Source organism: Cucurbita pepo, chromosome 1 (genome assembly GCF_057944985.1).
Source record: "Cucurbita pepo subsp. pepo isolate OVF chromosome 1, ASM5794498v1, whole genome shotgun sequence".
NCBI lineage: Eukaryota > Viridiplantae > Streptophyta > Magnoliopsida > Cucurbitales > Cucurbitaceae > Cucurbita > Cucurbita pepo.
Genome location: NC_141798.1, coordinates 2305603 through 2331166, shown reverse-complemented (window position 1 = coordinate 2331166; position 25564 = coordinate 2305603). Strand labels below are relative to the sequence as shown.

The following is a 25564-nucleotide window of genomic DNA, read 5'->3' as shown; positions in this document are numbered from 1 at the left end:
TGCATTGGTGCATTTGGCGAAGGTTCCCCTCGGGTCGACCCCAATAAAAAAATGACCCATGTTAATTTACATGTACTGAATGAGTTTTTTTAGTTATTTTAAAATGAATTCATTTTTTAAAAAAATTTATTTGTTGATTGTGGATTAATTTTAAAATAAAAATTTAGCGATTGAAGCTAAAATTTAAAACCCTACTATGGATTATGTCGTGCATATAACACAAAGCTAAACTACAAATCTCAACTTGGGCGTGTGAAATTACTGTGTATGAGTAAACTTGGATAATTATACATACCCAAAGGTCAAACGAGGATTATACATGACCTCGAGCAAGATGAGCCCAAATAAAAAAAGTTGCCTGGCGAGAAGACTCGAAAGCCCATCTCAAGTCGAGCATATGTGTGTGCGTACCTCACACACCTATGACCTAATGAAGCCTTGACGATGCCGGATTTAACCTTTTCTTATAATAATTATTTATTTTCTAAATAAATTCAGGAATTTTTGTTTATAGGAAATATTATTAAAAGATTTAAAAAATGTAAGGATTACCAAATCAAAACATGTTTTTCTTAATTAAAAAAATATAATAAAAAAATAGAAACGTGAAAAAGTGTATTTTAAGGTAGATTTTAAAATATATTGAATATTTCTGGCCGCCCGATGTCATATTAATTAGGAGATAAATGGGCAATTAATAATTAATTACAAATGGATTTGTTTTAATAATCTAAATTTCAAGCATTAAATTAGGGTCAACTCCGAAAAACTCGTTTATTAAAAATTAATTAATCAATTAAAAAAATTCCTTAAAAACTTGTAATTTAATTAACACATATATAGATATAGGTCAACTTACATGGGAGAAAAATTATTATTTATAAAAAAATTAAAATTTACTCTATAATTTTTAAAATTATAATTTAATAAAACTCTCGTAAATAAATTATTAATGAAAATTTAATTAAAAAACAAGTATTATTATATTTAATATTTTAAAATTCTCCATTTTATCCTTAATGTATAAGAAAATCATTTAAAGATTATTTCTTACAAAATAAGTTAAAACGTAATTAAATAAAAATTAGGTGTCATTAAAATCTTAATAACATAAGACATAAGACGTTCGGAGTAATCCAAGAATATATTTTCTCGGATAAATATATGTTTTTTTAGTTATGTCACATAATTTAAATTTCTTTTATATATATATATAAAAGTTTCTAATTCAACCTCTAGATTTTAAAGATTTTGGTAAAAAAAAAAAATAATAATTTCACCTCCAAAAATGTCGTAAAATTATTTTACGGTGTTACATCTGTTATAAAACGTGAAGCGTAAAGGACTATCTTGAAACTTTTTAAACACTCGAGACTAAATTGAAAAAAAAAAAAAAACTAGCGGGCTTCAGCGGGAGGTCCACACGACGGGCTAACTATAACTTATACTAAAGTGTTATTTTAAATGGGTTGGATTTTGATTGATCAATAAGTTGAATTTTGCTCGTAAACGGTATTAAGAGCGATCGAACGAACGAACGAACGAAGGCGTTTAGGGTTTAGTTTATATTTAAAATAGTCAAACACAATAAAGTATTAAAGTTGTAATGTGAAAGGAATTGTTAACTTCATCCTATGACTTTGGGTAGCTATTGGGTTAAGTCAAGCTGAGAAAGAGAAGGAGAGGGAATGGTAAGATGATATCAACGCGGAAACCAGGCTGCTAAGTTGATATCCACATGCCAATATTATTAAACTTTGATGCATATTTCGACCAATTCAAACCCCAAATCTTAAAAAAAACCAAACTTCTCTAACGTGCATCTTCGTGCTTCTTGTTATTTCATGTTTTTTTTTTTTTTTTTTTTGTTATTGTTCGGGGTTTGAACGATTCGTAAGAACAATTTAGAAGTAGAGATGTTCATTTAACTCGTTGAGAACCGCTTCAAACGGGTGAAGATGTGAGATCCCACGTTGGTTGGAGAGGAGAACGTAACATTCATTTAAGGGTGTGGAAACCTCTCCCTAGTTGATATGTAATATACGGATAATATCTGCTAGCGGTGGACTTGAGCTATTATAAATTGTATTAGAGCTAGTCACTGGGCAAGTGTGCCAACGAGGACGTTGGGTCTCCAAGGGATGGATTGTGAGATCCCACATTGGTTGGAGGGAAAAACGAAACATTCTTTACAAGGGTGTGGAAACCCCTCCTTAGCTGACGTATTGTAAAATCGTGAAATTGACAACGATATGTAATAAACAGATAAGATAATATCTGCTAGCAGTGGACTTGAGCTATTATAAATTGTATTAGAGTTAGCCACTGAGCGATGTGCTAATGAAGACATTGGGTCTCCAAGAGGTGGATTGTGAGATCCCATATTGGTTGGAGACGATAACGAAATATTCAAGGGTGTGGAAACTTCTCAACGTGTTTTTAAACTGCGAGGCTGACGTTGATATCTAACGAGCCAAAACGGACAATATCTATTAGCAGTGGGCTCAAGGTTAGAATTTGAACTTAGGTCGAATTAAGAAGAGATTTCACTCCGTTGACTAAACGGGATCGAGCCCATATTCAACTCGACTCCCAAAAACTTATCCCTACAAATTCTTCATAGAAATTCCGTTCCGATTCCCACAAAAATAAACGAAAATTTTCGAAACGATTAAAACCGGAGCGGGCGACCCGGAGTCAAGCTGCCAATTGATTTGTTTAATCATCAAGATTAAATCATTTTAATAACAAACAAAGACTTTTAGAACATGATTCCCAGGATGTTCAATGGCTAAGAATACGACTTTTTCTCGTATAAAAAGCCCATAATTCCTCTTCATGTTCTTGAACAACAAGCATCATGTCTTCCTCTCTCATTTTCAAGCTGGTTATCTTCATCAGCTTCTCGGGTAGCCTGCTCGCTTCTAGCCTCGATTCTTCCGACAACGATGGCCGAAAGGTATAAACGACCGACCTCCGTTTCCTGATCGATCGGGTTCAACGTTCGAGATTTTAAAGCGTTTTTTTCTCTCTAATTTGCAGGTTTATATTGTGTACTTGGGGAACAAGCCTGAGGATTCAGCTTCCACTCCTTCACATCATATGAGAATGTTGGAGGAAGTGGTTGGCAGGTTCATAATCTTTCATTCATTTTTATCACAATTTCTATCAAAATATGCACTCATTTTTGTAAATTTGTTTGTTCTTAGCACATTCGCTCCCGACGCGCTACTCCATAGCTACAAGAGAAGTTTCAATGGATTCGTCGTGAAGCTCACTGAAGAAGAAGCTCAAAAGATTTCGGGTACGTATTGATTATTCAAACCCCGTTAAATTTGTAGCTTCGGAGTATTCGTCGATTGAATTGTGATATTTTTAAACTCCTCGTTCAAGCCGTAAATTTTTTCAATCTAAATAACCCGAGTTAAATAATAAACCCAATTATAAAATTTTTTAATTTTATTGGTTCCCGTTATTTAAGTAATTTATTCAAATTTTTGTTTTGAATAGAAGTAAAATATTAATCCGTAAAACATTTATTTATTTATTTATTTTTAAATATTTAATTAAGATTTGTTGTTAATATCAATATATATTTTAAAAAATAATCTTCTAAATAATTTAAAATTATTTTGAGAGTTGTCCGTAAATAATTAGAAAAATAAATAAATTAATATATATATATAATTGTATTGTAAGCAAAATGTATTTTTTAAATTAATAATAAATTTCTGTTCAATCTAATTTAGTTTTAGTGTAATTTAAATAAAACCGAACATTTTAGGTTAAGTTGATCAAATTTTTCGAGTGATCGAACATTTATAATTTAGCTCTTCTGTTTAGCATTTTAAGGTTATGTTCTAAACTGAGTCCATAATTTGGAATGTTTCAGCTAAGGAGGGTGTTGTCTCGGTGTTTCCAAATGGAAAGAAACATCTTCACACGACAAGATCGTGGGATTTCATGGGTTTTACTAAAAACGTTCGTCGCGTAAAACAAGTCGAAAGCAACATAGTCGTCGGAGTTTTGGACAGTGGAATTTGGCCAGAGTCTCCTAGCTTCAGCGACGTTGGTTATGGCCCTCCACCAGCCAAATGGAAGGGCGCTTGCCAAACCTCTGCCAACTTTCGCTGCAACAGGTAACATTAAAAAAAAGTTCTTATCGTCAATATAGGAATGAAAACTGTCTATTTCTATAAAGTAATAATGGTCAAATGGTTTGACTAATTGTTAGAAAAATCGTTGGAGCTCGAGCATACCGTAGCGACAAGTCGTTCCCTCCAGAAGACATCAAAAGTCCAAGAGATTCAGATGGTCATGGGACACACACTGCATCGACCGTGGCCGGTGGTCTCGTGAACCAAGCAAGTTTATATGGTCTTGCGCTTGGCACAGCTAGAGGAGGGGTCCCGTCTGCGCGCATTGCTGTGTATAAGATATGTTGGTCCGATGGGTGCTACGATGCCGATATTCTTGCAGCATTCGATGACGCAATTGCGGACGGTGTCGATATCATATCGCTATCGGTTGGGGGGAACAAGCCCAAGTATTACTTCAATGATTCAATTGCCATTGGAGCTTTCCACTCCATGAAGCATGGGATATTGACATCCAACTCCGCCGGGAACGACGGCCCTGACTACTTCACCATCAGGAATTTCTCTCCATGGTCTCTTTCTGTGGCTGCAAGCTCCATTGATAGAAAGTTGGTATCAAAAGTGCAGCTTGGCAACAAAAATGTCTATCAGGTGATACCTTTTGTTCATCGTACGAGTATCGATCTTTCGAACGTTAATTTGAAATGATATCTCACCAACATACTTAAATTTTGGACGCAGGGATATACCATTAACACGTTTGATCTTAAAGGAAAACAATATCCGCTAATTTATGCTGGAAATGCACCCAATGTTTCTGGTGGCTTTACTGGCTCGAGCTCGAGGTAATTAACTAAATGGGACCAAAGATGTCCATGGGGTGGAGCGGGGATAGATCCCCGTCCCTGCCTCCTATTTCAATCCTTGTTCATGTGAAATTTCTCATTTATTTTTGTGGGAATTTCCTATAGAGAATTCGTGGGGATTGGATTCCCCATATGAAGTGTTCGGGGTGGGTTGGGCGGGGACAAAAACAATGAATATAATACCGTCATTGGCCCCATTTAGCTGATGGGAAAAAATCTCACTCCCGCTCTCTCCCCTATTTCTTGTTTAAACAAAGATTTCTCAAAAACAGTTTGGGACAGATCACACCTTATTGCATAGACGTCTCTAATTTTAGGGTTTCTTTTACTAACATTTTTCTTACATTATTCGAAACAGATTTTGTTCGAGAAACTCGGTGGATCGCAACTTGGTGAGGGGAAAAATCCTTCTTTGTGATTCCATATTGTCTCCTTCAACATTTGCTTCCTTCAGTGGTGCGGTCGGCGTTGTTATGAATGACGCTGGCGTGAAAGACAATGCAAGATCCTATCCCTTACCTTCTTCCTACCTCGGTCCGGTGGCCGGTAACAACATCAAAACCTACATGGGTTCAAACAAGTACGTTTCAACATGTTCATAAATTTAAGATCTCGATACCCTTTGTTCGAATATTAACTCCACTCGATTTGTGAATCGATAGATTTCCAACAGCAACCATTTTCAAGAGTAACACAGTGAACGATACATCTGCTCCTTTAATAGTTTCCTTTTCCTCCCGAGGACCCAATCCCGAAACCTACGACATTCTCAAGGTTAAATCTTTTTAGTGTCGTTCGAGATTTGAATGTATATCGTTTAGTTAAGATGCTTAGTTTTAGTGAATTTGCATGCATGCAGCCTGATTTGACTGCCCCAGGAGTCGAAATTCTCGCAGCTTGGTCACCCATTGCGTCGGTCTCTAGCGGAGTTAGAGATTCGAGGACGACGCTCTACAATATAATTTCAGGGACGTCGATGTCATGCCCACATGCTACTGCAGCTGCTGTGTATGTCAAAACATTCCACCCTTCATGGTCTCCTGCCGCCATCAAATCAGCTCTCATGACAACAGGTAACGACAATAAAATCATATGTTTTTTTAGGGTTCGTATTAATAAAAATACCCATAAAATAAACTTTCAAACGTATCAATAAGATTACATTAACACCCTTACCTTTTATTAAAAAAAAAATTAAAAAGTTATTACCATCAATATATGGACAGAAAACGTCCATTTACACGATCATCTAACTGTAAAAAAAATTAATTTTCTTTCTAAAAATTTAAAGATATTAATATTATTTTAAAAGTTCATAGAATTTTCAAGTTTTATCTGTATGTAAGATACCAGTATTTTTTAACTAATATTTTTAAAAATTTAGAAAATATTAAAGGGTATTAATGAAAATTAAATAAAATTTTAATTTTTTTAAATGGGTATTTTGATAAAATATGAATTAAAGGTATTATTGAAATATTAAAAAGTTTTAAGGATATTTTTAAAGCTAGAATTTAAAGATATTTTTAAATTAATTTTTTTTTTTAACTCGGGTCGGTTCACTTTGTACAGCTATTCCGTTGAACCCGAAGCTGAACCCACAAGCCGAGTTCGCGTACGGCGCAGGCCACATCAACCCAGTGAAAGCAGTGAACCCAGGGTTGGTGTACGACGCACAGGAAAGCGACTACGTTAGGTTCTTGTGTGGTCAAGGGTACACCACCGCCATGGTCCGCCGTCTCTCCGGCGACCACAGCGTCTGCACTCGCGCCAACTCCGGCCGAGTTTGGGACCTCAACTACCCTTCCTTCGCACTTTCTTCCACCCCATCAGAATCCATCAACCAATTCTTCAGAAGAACCGTCACAAACGTTGGGTCAAAGGTAGCCACATACAGAGCCAAGGTCCTTGGCGTCCCGCGTGGCCTGACCATCTCAGTCAACCCTCCGGTTCTTTCCTTCAACGCCATTGGCCAGAAGAAGTCCTTCACCGTGACGGTTCGTGGCGGTGTCAACCAACCCATTGTCTCTGCTGCTCTGTTGTGGACCGATGGGCATCACCATGTGAGAAGCCCCATCACCGTATATGTTGTGGATAAAGCTTAAATTATTATAATTATATTGTTTTTATGTGTTTGTTATGTTATTTATTTATAATTGGCTTAAAAAAAACTACATTTCAAAAGTTTAATACATCTGTATCAGTGTTGAACACAATTCTGTTCTTTCAAAAGTTGTAATATTATCTCGTTCAACACAACTCTTTGTCTGATTTTGTTATTCTCAATAATACGGCTCGGTAACGGATCGTTTCTTCCAAACTACACCTTGTTCATTCTGCTCTCCGTTTCAACAAACCATTCGAAATGCCTCGATTTTTATAGAACAGGGATGCACCTCTCGTAGGCCAGGTCCGAGTCAAATAGTAGTGATTCAATGCACCTCTTCTAGCCCTCCAGAAGGTAACAGGCGTGCAAAGGTTTCCTCACTCTTTATTAAAATCAATAAATGATTAAAAGACACTCTGTATAAACTATTGCTACTATTGTGTTCGGTACGGATGAGAACGTAGATAGGGTGGAAGATATGCTAGACAATCTATTCCTAAAATATCTAAATCATTTTTGTAAAATATATAATTATTTTTATTCTTAAAATGCCTAAACAGTTTTATTAAAATGAATATACAACTCCTATAATTATTGGGTTTGACCCTATTGACTAGTGATGATATTTTAACAAACCGTTCATCTTTCGTAAATAGTTTAAAACTACCCTTATAATACAAAATGCGTTACCATGGCTCCAAGAAATGAGACTGGAAATGATCACAAACTATGTTAAAATGATCTATGTTGAATTGTGGGAATAATTTTGAGACGTAAGTAACCTGACCATGTTGAGACCATCAAGTAACGAACATAGTAGAGTTAACGTGAGCATGTCGCAAATGATATAAGAAAACACGTCGGGAGAAGAAGGAAGGCACCTAACAATTAATAATGCAGAGATGAGGAGGACGAGGAGGATCTCCCAGAAAGCAGGAGGTTCATAAAGGATATACACTTAGTTGTGGGTTCACCATCGGACATCTCACCTTCGCCTATAGGCTGGCCATGCATGCAGTACAAACAGTAGCCACCCACAGTTTGGCGCATGAGGTGCTGGCATTGGCGGACCCAGATACTAATGTTTAGGGCCCAAGTTGGGTTTGTGTCGGTTAGATTTTTTAAATTTGAGAAAATATCTCATTTTTTTTAGCTTTTAATTGGTGTACCTAATAAAATTTTAAACTTTAATCTATTCGAAATTTTTTAAAATTTTATTGATTTAATAAGTATAAAATTAAATAGTGTGTCTAATAAGATCTTATTAGACATTTTTGAAAAAAAAAAAAAAGGAAAATATTTTATTGACTGCTTATATCTAGTGGTGTACATGGAATCGAACCATTCAAATATGGTTTACAATCCAGTTGCTCAGTTGTTTTTTTAATTATTTTTTTAAAAAAATTTATATATTAATAATATTAATAACTAGTTACAAACCTTAAATAGTCTTAAATTTTATAATAATCTAAAAAAATAAGGTAGAATAAAAGTATCAGCCCACAAACCAACTCAGATTTTTAATATTTAAAAAAATTAAACCCAACAAAAAAAATAATCTAATCCAACTTATGATTTGGGTTCGGTAAACTAATTTAGTCGGGTTCTCGAATCATTTTAACACTCCCTAAATTTATTTATGAAATTTAGAGTTTTAAGTGATAAAATTAGTAATTTTGAGTGTTAAGTAATACAATTTATAATTGATGTTATCCTCAAATTTAATTAAAAAAATTATTACCTACAAAATTAAAATTTGGAGTCAACTTGAGCATAGTTAATTATAAAATGAAATAATTGGTCTCAAAATTATTTATTATATAAAGAAAAAATAATTAAAAAATTTCAAAATCTGAAAGAAAATCCAAACGACTCTATTTTTATATACTTTATACATATATTTTAATTTTATAATTATGAAGTAAATAACTAATGATTTTTAATTGAATTATATTTCATTAATATTGATTAAAATAAATATTTAAACGGGTTAGCAGCACGTGAAAGTCACGTAAATTCCCATTTCCCACTACATTTTTCTTTACTAAAAAAAATTCAAAATTGTAAGAATTATTCACACAAAATTGGACTCGAGTTCTTCCACGTCCATTGTTCAGCCATGTGAGCGCCATCGAGCTCTGTGGCTGGAGCGAATCAAAAATGGCGGCAATGTCGATGCAGAGCTACACGCAGCCACAGGTAAATTCATTATTTACGAATTTACGAGCTGCAAGCGCAGATCGGAATCAGAGAAACGAAGGAAGGAAGGAAGGAAGAAAGACAATCTATAATATTATAGTATTGAATAGTAGTTCATGGCACATGTTGAAGAAGCAAACAACATGGAAGATCCTGGGATATTTCCACTAAAGATGCTCTCCTCTCTCTACTTCCCTTCCACCGCCAACTTTCCTGGATCTTTCGTCTTCACTGGCTCTTCATTCTCTCGAGATTTTTTTTTTTTTTTATTTTGTATCGCTAGCAAGGTATTTGGTTTTGGTTTACTTTTTGCGAAGCTTTCTTCCAGGTGAGTGATAATGGAGTTCCAAGAAGGAAGGTCACTGGCCGAGACGCCGACCTACTCGGTTGCTTCTGTGGTTACTGTCATGGTCTTCGTCTGCTTTGTGGTGGAGCGGGCAATCTATAGATTTGGAAAGGTATGGTGAAAGTGATGCTCTGTTTAGTTTGGTTGCTTTTCTTTTTTTTAATTTGCGTAAGGAACACTAGTTGACTGATTTTTCGTTTCTTACAAATGTGGGAAGGGATGGTATAAGGAAAGCATTTTGCTGGCCTTTTGTTTGGTGGCTGAGGGACTAGCAAGGATTTAAACATTGACCTTCTCAAATTTTGAAAATGTTCTACCAAGTATCAATGCAAATGAGTATTTTGAAAGAAAAAAAAAAAAGTATGAAGATGAGGAAATCCATGACAAGTATTTGAATGAATGAACAGGCATTTTTACAATCAATTCAAGTTCTTTCAAGTGATATTTCGTTGACATTTTTGTATATTGTCTATATCTTTGCAATACAATGGAAATATTGATTATCCCGAACACTTACGAAAAAAATATAACACATGTGATAAGATGAAAGAGTTTTCTCAGATGAGGAAGAACTGTATGTATGTATATGTGTGTATCTAGTTGACATGATTTATGGAGAATTAAGGTTGGCATACTACTACACTAAGCTCATGTGAGTGAGAATTTGGGGAAAGACAAAAATGAAATCTTTTATTCTTTTTTAAAAGTGTATGAAATTATAGAAAATGACTGTCAGTGACAAGAAGAAAGATGACTAAATTGTCTTGATGGAGGCATTTTCTGTGCAGTGGTTGAAGAAGACAAAGAGAAAGGCTCTGTTTGCTTCTCTGGAGAAGATCAAGGAAGGTAGCCGAAAATACATTGCTGCCTTTGCTGGTGATTATGTAACAAAAGCACCATGAAGTCTGTTAAATGTGCTTTTAACAGACTAAAATAATTTTTATCTATTCCAAAAATCATGAGAGCACACCCTAAGCATCTCTCATTATAGATTCGAATGCCACCGAGTTTATAGTTTTGCATCTTTCCGTTTTGAATTTTGTTTCCCATCTTGGTAGAGCTGATGCTGCTTGGACTAATATCTTTGATGCTGGCACAATGTGCAAGGTGGATCTCCGAAATTTGTGTGAACTCATCCCTTTTCACCAGTAGATTCTACATTTGTTCGGAAGAAGATTATGCCACCAATGAACACGTTATGGTTGAAAGTTCTCTTTTATCTTCTAATGAAATTGGCATTCGGCGAAGAGGATTAAGTGCTCTCCCTCATCAATGTGGCGAGGTAAATGAGCATCTAGTTCCATCTTTTTCTTTCATGCTTGGAAAAAAAATAGAGAAAAAAGGCTAAAGAAATTCTAGCTGTTGATTTCAGGGTCGCGAGCCTTTTGTTTCATATGAGGGACTCGAACAACTCCATCGCTTCTTATTCGTTCTTGGGATCACGCATGTTCTTTATAGTTGTCTGGCAGTTGGTCTGGCAATGAGTAAGGTACAAACTTTATTCTAAATTTACGTTCTGATTCACAAGACTACTAGAGATTTAAAACGTAGAACAAAAATAAGGAGAGAGTCTAATCTTGCATTTTCACAGCAAGGATGTACAATCATATGATTTCAACATAACAGCAGATGGAGATCCTTTTTCAATGTAACCTTACCTTTCAAAATATATTAAATCACCACTAAGTTAAAAGCATAAAGTTAATAGATAAGAGTATTTATTCCTGTACATATATTCTTATTCTTAACATTTCTTTCTCACTTGTGAGTTCAAAAACTAACACAGAGCTCAGTAGGGGTTTTCAGCATCAATTTAGTGATAAATTCATATTACAGGGTCATGAACACATGTTAGGATATATTTACGCTTTTATGTATGCCCTGAACAAAATGATGTCATTTGGATGCATTGATGCAGATCCTCTTTGTTACTATTACCTCAAAGTCAATTGCTAGCTTTACTAAATTTCTATGCTCCTCTTTGTTGTAGATTTACAGTTGGAAGAAATGGGAAAATCAGATTAGATTATCTGCTGAAGAAAATTGGCCAGGTATACCAATCTAGGACAAAAGGAGAAATACGTTCCTCTTGGTATTGAATCATACTTGAGTGTTCTGTTAAGTTTTTAATCAGTCCAATCGTCTAGTTCAGACCCATTCTTTAATATTTTTTTTCTTCAGAACCTTTTTATTTCTCACCTATTGTCGCATTCCTTTGGTTCTAGCTAAAAAATATAAGGTGATGAGGCGGCAAACGACATTTGTATTCCATCACACATCTCATCCATGGAGCAGGAATCCTATTCTCATATGGATGGTATTTTCCTATTTCTTTTAAATAATGCTTACTTTTTGCATGTTTCTGCTACGATGCTGTCCCCTAGATAGGATAGTGTCGTGCTTGTAGGATTCTGACTGTAACTCAAACGTTATACGTGAACGATGGGTTGGCTTTTCACTGGATCTTAGAAGAAAGCAAAAACTATATATGCGCTTTTTAGTACTAAATATTGAAGGATTAATTAGCATTCTCTAATCTTATGCTTGTGAACTGAGAGAAGTCGGCAAATTTTTGGTAACTAAGGAAAAAAAATTTGACGTTTTTTTTTTTAAAGAAAACACACTTTTTGAATAATATCAAGATAATCAAAACTTCAGAAGATGAAATGAACTGATGATACAGTAAGAGTTCCCCAATTTCAATCCAGGTCAATTAATGAATTCAGCAATTTGCAGTTTTGAATTTCTTAACTCATTGGATGACTTTCTTATTCTATGCTAGCAATGAATCAACTAAGGATGGTTTTCAATGCAGCTTTGTTTTCTACGTCAGTTCAAGAGTTCGATAAGGAAATCAGACTACTTGGCCCTCCGCTTGGGATTCATTACAGTGAGTATTCGGGATTCATTCCTTTTTCCATCAGCTAGTAGGAATGCCTATAATAGCCACTACATATATTGGAGAAAAAAAAAAAAAAAAACTTATGTAGAAACTGCAGCTTTGTTGTTCATGCAATGCGAAACCAAAAGCATATGGTATCTAGTTTTTGTGAAGTGAAAAGAAAAGAATTGCTCCTTTTCAGCTAAGGATCTAGATGTCTTACAGTACCATAGTCGATCGAGTCCAACTTTATTTAGATGATAAAATAAGAAATTAATATAACAGGTAGACATAGAAGTTTCAAATTTTATTCTGAGCCACCTGTATCAACTTTATAATGAAATATGTGAATAGGCGATTTAAGGACAACACAATTTATAGAATTAAGTTATCTGCTTCAATATTTGTCATTTTTACATCCTTCTCTAATAACACCCAGAAGCACAAACTACCAATTTCTTATGACTTCCACAAGTACATGGTTCGGAGCATGGAAGACGAGTTCCATGGAATCCTTGGAATTAGGTATGCAGTTTTTTATGAAATAAATCAGTTTCATCGGTAGGAAATAAGATGGCTGAATTTAGTTATGTATCATGCAGCTACCCACTATGGGGCTACGCCATTCTTTGCATCTTCGTTAACATTCACGGTAACGTTTCATGCCAGAATGATATTATAAAGTATAAAGACACCGTAAATGTCTTATTTCTTCCTTTATTTTCTGGTTGCTTAAAGTTGTCTCTATACAACAGGTTTAAATATCTACTTTTGGCTTTCTTTCATTCCGGCTGCTGTAAGTATACTCGTTATAATTTTTTAACCAATAATATAAATTGTTCTAGAACTGATAAATTTGCCCTTGATTGTTTTGGCACAAAGCTTGTTATGCTGGTTGGGACAAAACTTCAACATGTAGTCTCCTCTTTGGCACTTGAAATTCTGGCACAAACAGGTCCAGCAGCAATTGGGACTCAAATAAAGCCAAGAGATGATCTGTTTTGGTTTGGAAAGCCTGAGATATTACTACGGCTAATACAGTTCATCATTTTTCAGGTCCAGCACACGTCAGATTTTCATATAATTAGATCATCACTCTTTCTTGATAAATTATTGATGCTGTTTCTTTGTTTATGACTCGTACTCACAGAACGCATTTGAGATGGCGACATTTATCTGGTCCTTGGTAAGAAAATGTCCAAACACAACCACTTAAATGTTTCTTCGCTCACATTTGCCACAAAAAAGTGTTTTGATTATTTCCTTTCCAATAATGGGTAATTAATGAGAGTTGGACATTTGTTAACTTCAGTGGGGATTTAAGGAGAGATCTTGCTTCATGAAGAACGACTTTATGATAATCACGCGGTTGACTTCTGGGTAAAATTTCCCTCCAATTATACTAAGAAATTAAAAATTGTATGTTGTTTACACTTCTACTGTTTCCTGTGTCATTTAGATATGATATTGGGATGTTAGGTTATTTGTTCTGTCCAACTGTTTTTTACAGTTGTGATTATTGATATTATTAGGTAACTGAAATTGATTTTCCAAACATGTATTCACTAATTTTTTTTCCTAATAAAATAAAAAAACAGGACTAAATTCCCAAACATCCCTATTAATACATAAAACCCAAAAAAGTTGATAAATTCGGGTATTTAATCTATTATGCTTTTCAGCAGTGCTCTTAGCTTCCAATTTGATTATCTATCTAGTCTTGCAATCTGTATATTCATCAATTTATTAGATCCCTTCTCTGTGCAGTGTTCTTGTTCAGTTTTGGTGCAGCTACAGCACAGTGCCACTTAATGTAATTGTTACACAGGTTTGTCCAACTCTTTCTACAATAAAATAGTGTATATTAATTCAAATGGATTTTGTGGATTTAAAAGGTTGATTTTTCTAGATTTTGCAATAATTTTCTGAAAATCTTCAGATGGGATCCAAGTGTAAGAAAGCATTGGTGGCCGAGAGTGTGAGAGAGTCACTGCATAGTTGGTGCAAGAGAGTAAAGGAGAGGTCCAAACGTGACTCTGTACACTCTGTCACTACAAGATCAATATGTTCACTTGAATCATTGGTTGATGAGCGAGATGAAATAACCGTTGCGTCGGGTACGTTGTCAAGGAGCACATCTTTCGACACATTGAATCAGGTGACGATACAATCTTCTACACAACTGGAGGCCATTATTGAGTCTTCAAGCTTACGGATGCATGAACTTCCCCCCACCATGGCGGATTATCTATCACAATCTGCAAGTGTTTCTCATGCTCCTGCGAATGGCCATGAAAATAATACAGAAGGTGGAGAAGATAGCAAGGTTGACTCACTTTTCGACTTGTTCCAAAGGACATGAACACATTTGGCTCGAATGATTCGGTAAGCGATCTCAACCAATCTTTTATACCTCATGAAAAAAAAGGTACTTCAGTTTCATTTGTACATCAAGATAGGAAGAAATCACTAGTGACATGATGGTGACCATCAAACTTAACCATTAGAAAAAAAAAAAAAAAAAGAATCAGTAATTATTGATGCCCTGATGTTCTCGTATGGTTTTTCATTTCTTTTTCTTCCCTCAAATGCTGTTATGTGTTCTGAATATTACTGCCTAGAAACCCAACATACAAAACACTGAGAGAGAGAGAGAGAAAGTAACCCATTTCAATAGTATGATTGGTTTACTTTCACTTCTTAGATGCTTGAAGGGTCCCAAATGACTGATGAACAAGCACAAATAAGTTGAAATCCCACATACAACACCTAGCTTTAATGATACACTTGAATCATTAAGCTAAAAACACCATCATTTGCTGCCCCTCTGCAGCCTGAACAGGTGCACGCCCACGTTCGACACCGTCCTCAGTGATCGCCTGAGGAAGGAAGTGTCGGTGATGGGGCTGAAAACTACAATGGTGGTGCCGGCCATTTTGCTACTTGGAATGGCTGAGGGTATGGTGAAAGTGAGATAATGGCTGTGTGGCTTTAATTTGGAGAGTGAAATCAGAGCATGTGGCTTTGGCTATGGCTAACCTTATCTTTCAATGACCAATGATAGCTATGGTTTTGAAAAGGGTGAATTGATTGGCAAGTATGACAAATAGTTGGTGATTACACTTGTCTACATATGAAACAAGAAATCCACCACCACGATACTCTATCTAAGGTAAGTTTATGACGTTAAATTTAATAAATAAGTGAATTCCACAAATACTTATTACTCGATGAAAGTACACTCGAAATTTTTTGTTCCACTAATAGAAAAACGTTTGATGATAGACATAATTTCATGAGATTCATCTTTTATTGATAACTCCCTACTCATCATTAGCATATATGTATATACACATAATTTTGACGTTTTTATGATCTAAAACACCATATCAAACTTATATTAAACATGTTAAGTTTTAAAGATAACACATCAATCTACTCACCAAGATTTACGCGATAGAATGGTATTATTGAGCAAAGTTTTAGTATATTTTAGTTCTCCGCTTTACTCGTTCTTATAAGTCGAGTTTTCGTATATTGAATTTTTGAAAAACGTTCCGATTAACTTAGAAAAATCCATAGCTAGGAGGAGTACTAACACATAACCAAGAAACCCAACATTCAACCACTTAATTAAGCAACATTCAACCACTTAAGCTAAAAGTAACGAAAATGAACCTACATGAACTGATGAACAAGAACAATATTTTGAGTATATTAAGCTAAGAGATTGTATCACCGAAAACTTTGCTTCAACAACATCTTAGATGCCAAAAAGAAACGAAAATGAAGAGCTCAAACAACAGATGAACAGAATCCAAGTCAACAAAATCAGATTAAACCATTGATAAACAAAGACATACAAACATTAAACAGAGAGATAATATCAAATCAAGTTCAAAGGTAAAAACAGTATCCATTTTGCTTACTCTCACCACCACACCTTAAATGACTGATGAACAACAAGATGAAAACAAAAAAATTAGGCAGAATCAGCAAAGACCTCCTCCTTGTGTGTCTCAATTACAATATCAGATTCAGGCCTTGCAACACAAGTCAGAACCCACCCATCTTCCATTTGTTGATCATCAAGAAAGCTGTTATCAGATTGATCCACTTTCCCTGATTTCAGCTTCCCAATGCACGAAGAACACGCCCCTGCTCTGCAAGAGTACGGCAGATCAACGCCGCTTTCCTCCGCCGCATCAAGAATGTAATCATCGCCGCTGCATTCAATCTCTTTCTCTCCCTCTGGTGTAATCAGCTTCACCTTGTATGCCATCACTGTCATGCTTCCACCGCGGCTGCTGCCGAGTTTCAGCCCAAACAGAGACTGACCCACGTTGGGAAATGGCCTCAGGCTTACCCCGGTCACCGGCTGCTGCCGCCGGAGGAAGGAGGTGACCGGAATTGGGGCGGTGAGTGCGGTGGTGCTGCCCATGATTTGTATTGTGTGGAGATGAAATGGGATTGAGAGGTTGTGGGGGGGTTTTTTAAAGAGGATGATGTTGGGCGTGTGGCCTTAATGTGGAGACTGAAATTCGAGGATGTGGCTATGGCTCAACGTCTTATCTTTTGCCAATGAATGGTAAGGGTTTGGATTCTTATCCGGATTTCTTCAACAAATAATGTAATTTAAATAAATAAAAATAAATATTGAATACTTCGAAGAAAGTACGGTAAAAAAGTAAGTCGTATACATGAACCACGGTTAAAGCTAATCTTGTCCCGTGCATATGAGTAATTAAGTGAATTACGTTCAATTGCTGCGGTTTAAGGTAAATTATGTATCATTTACACAACTTTTATGAAATGGCATAACACGTAGCATAATCTGTTAGGTGGTGCCACAAAACTCGTGTACAATGTATACAAGTTCTATGTGTGACTCGTATACAAGGTGGTCTTTAATAAAACTCTACGAGTTTCTCTTTTTTCCATGTTGGTAGTATCTCACGTCCTATTGGAGATTTCGTTTTTAAAATGTTTGAAAGAAAAGCTATTAGTATTGGTGAAAAAAACGAGATTAAATCTCCCTCGTCTATTTGGTCATTGAGTTTTAAAATATTTAACAAATTTTACCTACTTCATCTTGAAATTTAAAAAAAATTTAAACTTTGTCTAATAAATTTTCAAATTTTTAATTTTATGTTCATTACTTAAATTATTTGATACTCTTTATTTTTTATATACCCGTTAAAATTGAGAATGAAATTGAATACGTTCAAGTCTTGTTAAAATTTTATTATAGCATTTAACACAGTGCAGCCCACTGAACTATTTTAGGAAATAAAAAAAAGTAAAACATACTCATATTTGGAATGGTATTGAGTTTGCTTATACGAAGTGTTTTTTATTGACTTATTATGGTAAATTTGAATACGAGTGAATTCATACTTGCCTCAAAATAATAGCAAATCTAGCATAAACTGAAGAAGAAGAAGAAAAAAAAAATACTAATATGACAACTTAAAAATGTACGAAAAGTTGAAAAATTCGTTAACATATATCAACGATGCGTGCGCTTTGGTGATCGACATTATGTAGCCTGTTCGTCTCTTCAAGGTAGCTGCCATCTGACTGATCCATCTGGTGTGATCAGCTTCACATTGTACTCTGCCATGGCTATCACTCACTCACCCACCACAGCTACCAACCATCAGCCCGAACAGACCATGGCCGAAGTTCGATACTAACCGTAGGCTGCTGCAGCCAGAATAAGGAGGTGTTAATCATGGTGGGTGCTGGAAATTGCTGTGGTGCTAGCCATTCTGCTAGTCTACCGTTGCCACAAATCTCCAAGCAGAAAGGAGGTGGAAGAGATGGAATGGCTACAGCAGGCTAAACAATGGATCATGAAATGAGAGGCTATAGCCATCATAGCCAATGGAAATGACATTGCGTGGCTTAAAAATGGGTCCTGAAATCAGAGGCCACAGGTAATGTTATCTCTACATCATCAGCCTTGGGGACCATGGTACGAGAGGCTGTGGCAGCCACACGACCCACACAACCCTCTCTCACTGGATTTTTTTCGTTCCAATAAAATATGACTTTTATGTAATGTAACATCCATTACGGCCCAACCAAGGTGGGACATCACAATCCACCCCCTTCAGGGTCCAACGATGATATTGTCGGACATCACAATCCACTCCCTTCAGGGTCCAGCGATGATATTGTCTTTTTGTTCTCCTCCCCAACCAAGGTGGGACATCACAATCCACCCCCGGTCCAGCATCATCGCTGGCACTCTTTCCTTCTTCCAATCGATGTGGGACCGCCACCAAATTTACTCCCCTCCAGGACTCAGTGCCCATAATGGCACACCGTCTCGTGTCTACCCTCCTTCGGGAAACAGCAAGAAGGCTGACACATCTTCCGGTGTCAACTCTGATACCATTCATAACGGCCCAGATCCACCACTAGCAGAGATTGTTCTTTTTGGGCTTTCCCTTTTAGACTTTCCCTTAAGGCTTTAAAATTTGCCTGTTAAGAGAAAGTTTCCACGCCCTTATAAATGGTGTTTTGTTCTCCTTAATCAACGTGGGACATCGCATGTAACCTTCTAAATAAAAAAAACAAATGTTCTATAAACTCAAAACCATCCTTTAATAATACTTAAATACCAGTCTTCAACTACCTTCTAAGACAGGGATACAACCATCGTATGATAAAACTATAGTATAGAAATAGGCATGGGCCACTTGTCTCACTGATGTGTGAATGACAAAATATCATAAAAATAACGAGTCTAACAATTTTGTCATCTTTTCTACATTATGAAAAACAATCTCTCAAATTCTAAATCAAGATATTCAATTACAGTTGTGGGGGAAGACACATCAATTACCAAAAAGAATACAAGAGCATGTCCCCATCTCAAAACTTTAATTTCTACAGGTATTACTGCGTTGCTAGGCCTCCTCCCTCCCTCCTTCCCTATGTGTCAAGAGCTTCTCGAAGTTATTGCCTCCACTATCAAAATGCTTCAAGGTAGCGTAGGTTTTTTGCTTCTACAAAACCCTTAATCACATTTGATGTTTCTATAGATCCTCCGTACGAACAAATTGGATCCCAGGTAACCAACAGCTCCTACAAATTTGAATTGGATCGACAGAAATAAGAAAACAAACGGAATCAAAACGATTAAGACATAAAAAAGAATAAGCATGAAATTGGCTCTTAGATGAGCATCGGCATTTTGCTCGGACGGAACTCGGATGCCGCTTTTCAGGTAAGCAAAAGAAAACACTATTGTACGAACTTGGTGATGCCAGTAGTGTAAAAACTCACCGCAAAGAATTCCCAATCCAAGGCAGAACATCAATGTGTATCCGAAGTAGAAGCTGGTTTGAAAAAAGCCGGACATCTTGGTCTTCACATAATAGTAGTATATGGAGTAGAAGTACACATAGACAGCAGTTGAAGCAGCAGAGAAAAAAGAAGTCCATTGCCAGTGATAATTCTCAGCATTAAGCAAGAAATATGTTCCCACAATGGTCACGCAAACAGTAACGATAATGAGGATTAGGAAAACTAGCAGCATGAATCCATATACATAGTACACCTGTGGAAAAAGGAACAAGTTATAGGCCAAGCTAGTAAGCTCTTATACCATATCAGCACTGCCAACACACCTGGCACTTGTCTTTAAAGACCAAACAATTAAACAACCGAACTCTCATCTTGAAACTAAATGCCGTTAATTTCATGAAAAAGATTCTCATACTCCACTAATTTTAAGGATGTACAGGAGCAATTAGTCAAGAACAGAAACTAGTAAAGGTAACGAGTCTTTTCCCATGCATAATAAACAAATTGAAGTGGTTTACTCTGTGTTAATAATTCCGTTGTCTTTGAAATTCTCAACTACGTTGATTTCAAAACTTGAAACAGGTATGGAATAATTTGGCATCACAAGCTCATTCCAATAAAGTGCTCTAAAAGTAAACAATAACCATTTAAATGTTGCAATGCCTAGTATGCACTGAAGTTTCGAACTACTATACTACCAGATATCTCCACATCACCTTTAATAACCTCAGAAACAAATAGAATTGCAAAATTACCTTGTAGTTCCAGAAGGATGTAAAGACAAAATACATCTCTATGAAAATACTACCAAAAGGCAGCAATCCTCCCATCATGGAGACTACAGATGGTGTGAGGTACCATTTCTTCTCAGGAATAGGACGTGGAATAGTTTTCACACGACATGGATTGTTAGGGGCACCGCTCCAGTTTCGTCCAATGACCGTACCAAGAAGTGCCAAAGGAAAAGAAATGAAAGCCCAAATGACAAAGACCACAACCATCGTACCAAAGGGAATGGCTGCTAGAGACCCATAGAATATAGCAATGGTGTTTAAGATGAACCCAATTCCAAAGCACAAAAATGGGAAAAGAGATGCTGTGAAGATCATTGATTTTATCCAGTTTTTACCTGTCATGATAACAACAAAGTCACGAAGGGTCAAAGAAATAAGCAGCCAAGTGCCAAAGCCACTGTAAGAGATGTTTAAGGAAAAAAAAAGTTATGGTATTACAACTCAAAGAAATATCTCAGGTAGCTTTACCAATCAATATTGCACGCTAAAGCCTTGTGAACAAATAAGAAAGGGGAGTCATTAAACTGATAAAAAGTACTCACCCCCATTACGTGAGTACATCCCAGCACTAACATAACCAGAAATGGATGACGTAAGTGCATAGCATACTATGAAAGTTGTGACAATTGCTCCTCTCCTGTGTAAATAATAGAAAGCAACAGACAGGTAACATGAAATCTCTATCTTTAGTAGTCAAACGATGAGCTTATAGGCAGTCTGTGTTCATGTGGCAAGAAAAGACTGCCAAGAGCTGGAAATCTTTCTTAGTGACACAATTTTCAAAACATTACGAAAAGATTTTCCAACTTACCCAACATATAACATTCCAACAATTGCTAATAGGATGACAAGGAGAACAAGCAAAGCAAGCTGAGCACCTGTACCAACAACAGCTGAAAGAATTACTAAATTACGAGGAGGCCGAAAAACATCCCCATGGACGAGTTTCCAGCCAGACTCTTCACTAACATCTCGCTCCTGAAAAAGAAGAAAAAAAATGAAGGTAGAAGACTTTTCAGCATAAAAATTGAAAATGAAAATAAAATAGAATATTAAGTAGCATAACATATGATAGGGAATAAAGTATGACCAGAGTTTCCAGATCATCATCTTCACGTGCATATTTAGCATAGTCATTTCTAAGAGTCCGCATCAATATCATAGAGACCAGACCAGTGAGGAAAATAACCATCATGAATGAATTGAAAATGGAGAACCAATGAATCTGCCAAATTGCCAAATGCCAGACAATTATCTCAATATTGGATCGTGATAGAACACAGGCATGGAATTAGATACCGTGAGAAGTTAAAGAATTTACCAAGATGGAAAGAAGCATATTTAGTCATATAGAAAAAATATGAAAACAATTCAAGAAGGGGGAGGGGAGATCATCTGTCACCTGATGCTCAAAGAATGGGTAGTCCAAATAAATATCAAATCGTCGAGCAAAAGTGACGTTAGTAGGAATCCACTTCACAGCATATGTCAAGTCCAATGTCTTTCCAACGTCCAACGGCCTTAAGTTTTCTTGAGTGAGATTCACGTGAATAATCTGTAAGAAACACAACTTAGTTGTTAAATCATATCTATATTGAATTCAAAACCCTCCAAAAAAATAGTTAAATAAATGATAAAATGAAAAGGAAAAGAAGAAAACCATGCAAATCATGAGGTGGGAAACAAAACCTGATCTTTATTATATTTGATGATGATATTCTTATGCGTGTAAAGGACATGCTTAACATTATTGCTATTCTTGTCAGGATGCAACTCACCAACAAAGCCTAAAAACGAAAAGGGGACAACAAGAGTCACTTAGAACCACCAAATTGTTCGTTATTGAAGATATCAAACTATAATACAATAAGATAAAGCACTTACCCCACAGAGGCAAATCATCTGCAGTTTTATTCCCCATCACGCATCATGAGATAAAATATCAGAAGAAGAAAGTATCGATAAGTAGGTCCTTCAATAATTATAAAGATGACCAGTAAACAAAATGAATCAAGAAATTGATCTGCTTTACTGTCGATCGAGAATTGCAATGCACAACAGTAAGAGATGGAAACTTGTCAAATAAGAACATATATCAAATATTTTATTAGAGATTGATACTGATGATGCAATTACCTTCCCTTAGATTCATAGGACATAAGAGAAAGAGAATGTAAATTATGCAAATTAGATCTTCTGACAAAGAGAAGCATGACTCTAAACTAAGTGAAAAATATGCATATCAAAATGGATCTAATATTGCATGCATGGACCAAGTACTGTAGTCTTACAATGTTAGACATAGAAGGACTTAAGTACGCAAAGTTTTTATATTGACTTAATGAAATTGCATTGAAGTTTTATCTACAGCCACGGTATTAGAAAATCCCATCGATTTTTTATATCATATAGATCCTTAAACAAGAACACTATGTAGAACATACCCATGAAAAACTCAAACCAGTAGCCATTCTCAATTGCATCCTTAAACTGCTTAACCTTTGGCTCATCAAGCTCCAATTGACAAATAGTAGTCCTCTCCACATTTTCTGCAAAAAAGAAAATTTTGGTATCAGCAACAGTTTGACTATGATCTCTGCAAGACCTCCATTCAAACTTCAAATATGAAAAGACGTTTACATACTTTGGAACTTAATCTCAATTTGACTGTCAATAAGTTCATTTCCTCCGAGGACCTCACCAAGACCACCCCATTTGTGACCAGGATAGCCAGACGGATGACAAAATGGAAGGCTGTAATAATTGTATGTTTCTTGTGGATTGTTGTACGGACCAACTTTATTCACCCATAGAGTGACTGATTCATCTGGTTGATACTACAAGGAAAAACAGAAAAAGGTGGAGCCATGGTAGGATAAGCTTGATGCTAAACAATTTATAACTGAAAAGCAAGGAAAAATAGCATTTAATAAATAAAGAAGACATAATGATAGTGCGGCAACGACCAGAGTATACACAGTTGAAAGTAAAAAGGTTGGAAATTTGACGAAGACCATTTCAGATTGGAACTCTGAAATTGCTACAACTGACGATTGAAGTAAACATAAAGACAACAGTTACTTAACCAGATTTAGCACGCACGTTGTTGTTTGATTCAGAACTACAGTTACCATGTGCTGAAACTACAAAGTAAAATAGCCGTAGAAATAACACAAAATGATAAAAATCACAAAAGATATCCAAGCTGATAGTGAAACGAATCATTTCTGGAGGCAGATAGCCAGATACCATACAAATTCTCGTGTACTATAATTGGTTGACGCTCCCTAAAGAACAATAAGCCACAAAATCCATGACAGCTCTCCTATTTGCAAAGGTCAAAGCACAAAGGTCACGCCTCCATTAGTTGGGTTAGTAGCTTTCCGTCCAAATTTAATGATAATGGCTTATATGTGATCGGGAATCAGCAAGAGGCCTTTAATTTATATCGTGACTTTCCTTCTAGTCTAGTCATATAACATTTTAAAGATTGCCCTTGAGAATCAGACAGCATCCCGAGTCACTGCGAGCAGAAAATATAGCAATACACCACAGATCTCCCATGCGTCCCCATTTCATTGCACTTCAGAGGTCTACTTCGAACAAAAAAAATTGTCGATAAATGAAGAGGATAGCATATGTACAACCACGGACGAGATTGAGATCTAATAACCCTCAGCGTCATCTACACTCCATGAGAACGAACACCTAATTCCTAAGGCTCTTGAGCTTAAGAAAATAAATGATCAAACACAGTAATCAAAATCCCTCTCTCCCATCCCATCCCCAAGCATCCAAAACCTAAAATGGCAATTTATACATCCACTAAACCGAAATCCCAGAGCTAAAAGAACGTGGGATTCCGCAGATCTGAGTCAATTCAAAAGAAGACAGCGAGATCTAACAATTCAAAGGCCATGATATGACTACAAACCCACAACATTACCGCATAGACTTTCAAACATCGCCATCTTGACTTTATTACGAGTTGGAGTAGGAGGAAATGGAGAGATCGAGAGGAACGAAAGGTGTACCTTGTGATCAGACTCAGAGGCGAGGACTTGCGAAAGTGAGAAAATGAGGAGGGAAACGAAGAAGACGAGGACGGAGGTGGATCGGACGGTGGAGAACATGGCGATCACCGGCAAAGCTCGAACTGAATTTGGCGGTCGAGATGGCATCCGGTTTTCACTATCTGGCTCCCGATTTTTCAAGGCAATGCGTTTAAAAACTCCGATTCTCTGCATTTTGCTTAACTAATGGAAGTACGGAGTGGGCCACCTCGGCCCAATAAGCCCGACAGCTTACATTTATATTGGGCCTGGATTTTCGGAGTCGGGTCATGTCACACATATACATAAATAAATAAATATATATACATAAATTTATACATGGAAGGATTTATATAGCTTTTACAATTTTAACTGATACATACCTCTCAAATTAAATTGATGGGCATTTAATGGTGGAATATGGTAATGTACGTGGTTACCCTATAACCTTAACTCCTATATTAAAAATTAGTTAAATATGACAAACAAATATTTAACCATATTTATTGTTATGGTACGGCCGTTAAAATTAAGTATAAGACATCACATTTTTTAATTAAAAAAAATAGAATTTCTATTTTTTTTTAACTTCGTTGATATAGCTAAAATTTTATTTGCAAATTATTGTGTTTATAACTTTATGTCCGAAAATTGTTTGACTGAAACAATTTTTTTTTATATAAAATTAAAAAAAAATAATAAAATAGATAGAGAAATTTATCGATAGCATAAATTGAATACGTATTTAAAATGTTAATAATGCACGGTAACTTAAGAATATTAAAAATATTTGACATTTACAACGATGATGCACTGCCACTTATAAATATTTAATTTTGAACAATTTTAATTATTAATATATAAATAAAAATTTTAATATATTAAAAAAAAACAACGGAACAACT

At 35.8% G+C, this 25564-nt stretch overlaps 4 protein-coding genes across 6 annotated transcripts; 2 read left to right on the top strand and 2 right to left on the bottom strand.

Moving 5' to 3' along the window:
* Positions 1–2858: 2858 nt before the first annotated feature.
* On the top strand, positions 2859–7276 carry LOC111797516 (cucumisin-like). Its single transcript, XM_023680536.2, has 10 exons — positions 2859–2959; positions 3043–3131; positions 3210–3304; positions 3893–4139; positions 4235–4748; positions 4839–4942; positions 5322–5543; positions 5626–5737; positions 5823–6036; positions 6536–7276. The coding sequence occupies exons 1-10, from the start codon at positions 2861–2863 to the stop codon at positions 7066–7068; spliced, it is 2229 nt and encodes a 742-aa protein (XP_023536304.2). The 5' UTR covers positions 2859–2860; the 3' UTR covers positions 7069–7276.
* Positions 7277–9133: 1857 nt separating this feature from the next.
* Positions 9134–16406, top strand: MLO4 (Seven transmembrane MLO family protein). 3 transcript variants are annotated; one of them, XM_023672815.2, is made up of 16 exons: positions 9134–9727; positions 10404–10461; positions 10674–10897; positions 10988–11104; positions 11606–11666; positions 11841–11932; positions 12431–12505; positions 12936–13021; positions 13099–13148; positions 13252–13292; positions 13379–13552; positions 13647–13682; positions 13809–13876; positions 14264–14324; positions 14436–14881; positions 15330–16406. In XM_023672815.2, exons 1-15 carry the CDS (start codon positions 9608–9610, stop codon positions 14856–14858), a joined length of 1686 nt encoding a protein of 561 aa, XP_023528583.2. In that variant the 5' UTR covers positions 9134–9607; the 3' UTR covers positions 14859–14881; positions 15330–16406. The 3 variants fall into 3 exon arrangements, with proteins under 3 accessions (XP_023528583.2, XP_023528591.2, XP_023528599.2); XM_023672823.2 differs by having other exon boundaries at positions 15201–15338; XM_023672831.2 differs by lacking the exon at positions 15330–16406 and having other exon boundaries at positions 9647–9727; positions 10723–10897; positions 14436–15146.
* On the bottom strand, positions 16319–16984 carry LOC111806473 (ferredoxin). The gene has a single exon (XM_023691813.2). The coding sequence runs from the start codon at positions 16935–16937 to the stop codon at positions 16479–16481; it is 459 nt and encodes a 152-aa protein (XP_023547581.1). The 5' UTR covers positions 16938–16984; the 3' UTR covers positions 16319–16478.
* Positions 16985–19167: 2183 nt separating this feature from the next.
* LOC111806452 (transmembrane 9 superfamily member 1) lies at positions 19168–24860 on the bottom strand. Its single transcript, XM_023691777.2, has 12 exons — positions 24642–24860; positions 23252–23444; positions 23052–23156; positions 22492–22509; positions 22297–22394; positions 22010–22162; positions 21698–21832; positions 21419–21585; positions 21150–21244; positions 20569–20942; positions 19793–20066; positions 19168–19591 (listed from the first exon to the last, which is right to left on the bottom strand). The coding sequence occupies exons 1-12, from the start codon at positions 24852–24854 to the stop codon at positions 19524–19526; spliced, it is 1893 nt and encodes a 630-aa protein (XP_023547545.1). The 5' UTR covers positions 24855–24860; the 3' UTR covers positions 19168–19523.
* Positions 24861–25564: the final 704 nt, after the last annotated feature.

Coding starts and splice junctions, on each gene's coding strand:
- LOC111806452 (XM_023691777.2), bottom strand. CDS start 24,854: ATGCAGAGAATCGGAGTTTTTAAACGCATTGCCTTGAAAAATCGGGAG. Junction 20,943..21,149: donor GATGTACTCACGTAATGGGG/GTGAGTACTTTT, acceptor TTATCATGACAG/GTAAAAACTGGATAAAATCA. Junction 20,067..20,568: donor CATCCTTCTGGAACTACAAG/GTAATTTTGCAA, acceptor CTTTTTCCACAG/GTGTACTATGTATATGGATT.
- LOC111806473 (XM_023691813.2), bottom strand. CDS start 16,937: ATGGGCAGCACCACCGCACTCACCGCCCCAATTCCGGTCACCTCCTTC.
- LOC111797516 (XM_023680536.2), top strand. CDS start 2,861: ATGTCTTCCTCTCTCATTTTCAAGCTGGTTATCTTCATCAGCTTCTCG. Junction 5,544..5,625: donor ACCTACATGGGTTCAAACAA/GTACGTTTCAAC, acceptor GTGAATCGATAG/ATTTCCAACAGCAACCATTT. Junction 6,037..6,535: donor ATCAGCTCTCATGACAACAG/GTAACGACAATA, acceptor CACTTTGTACAG/CTATTCCGTTGAACCCGAAG.
- MLO4 (XM_023672815.2), top strand. CDS start 9,608: ATGGAGTTCCAAGAAGGAAGGTCACTGGCCGAGACGCCGACCTACTCG. Junction 11,933..12,430: donor ATCCTATTCTCATATGGATG/GTATTTTCCTAT, acceptor TTTTCAATGCAG/CTTTGTTTTCTACGTCAGTT. Junction 13,877..14,263: donor ATCACGCGGTTGACTTCTGG/GTAAAATTTCCC, acceptor TTCTCTGTGCAG/TGTTCTTGTTCAGTTTTGGT.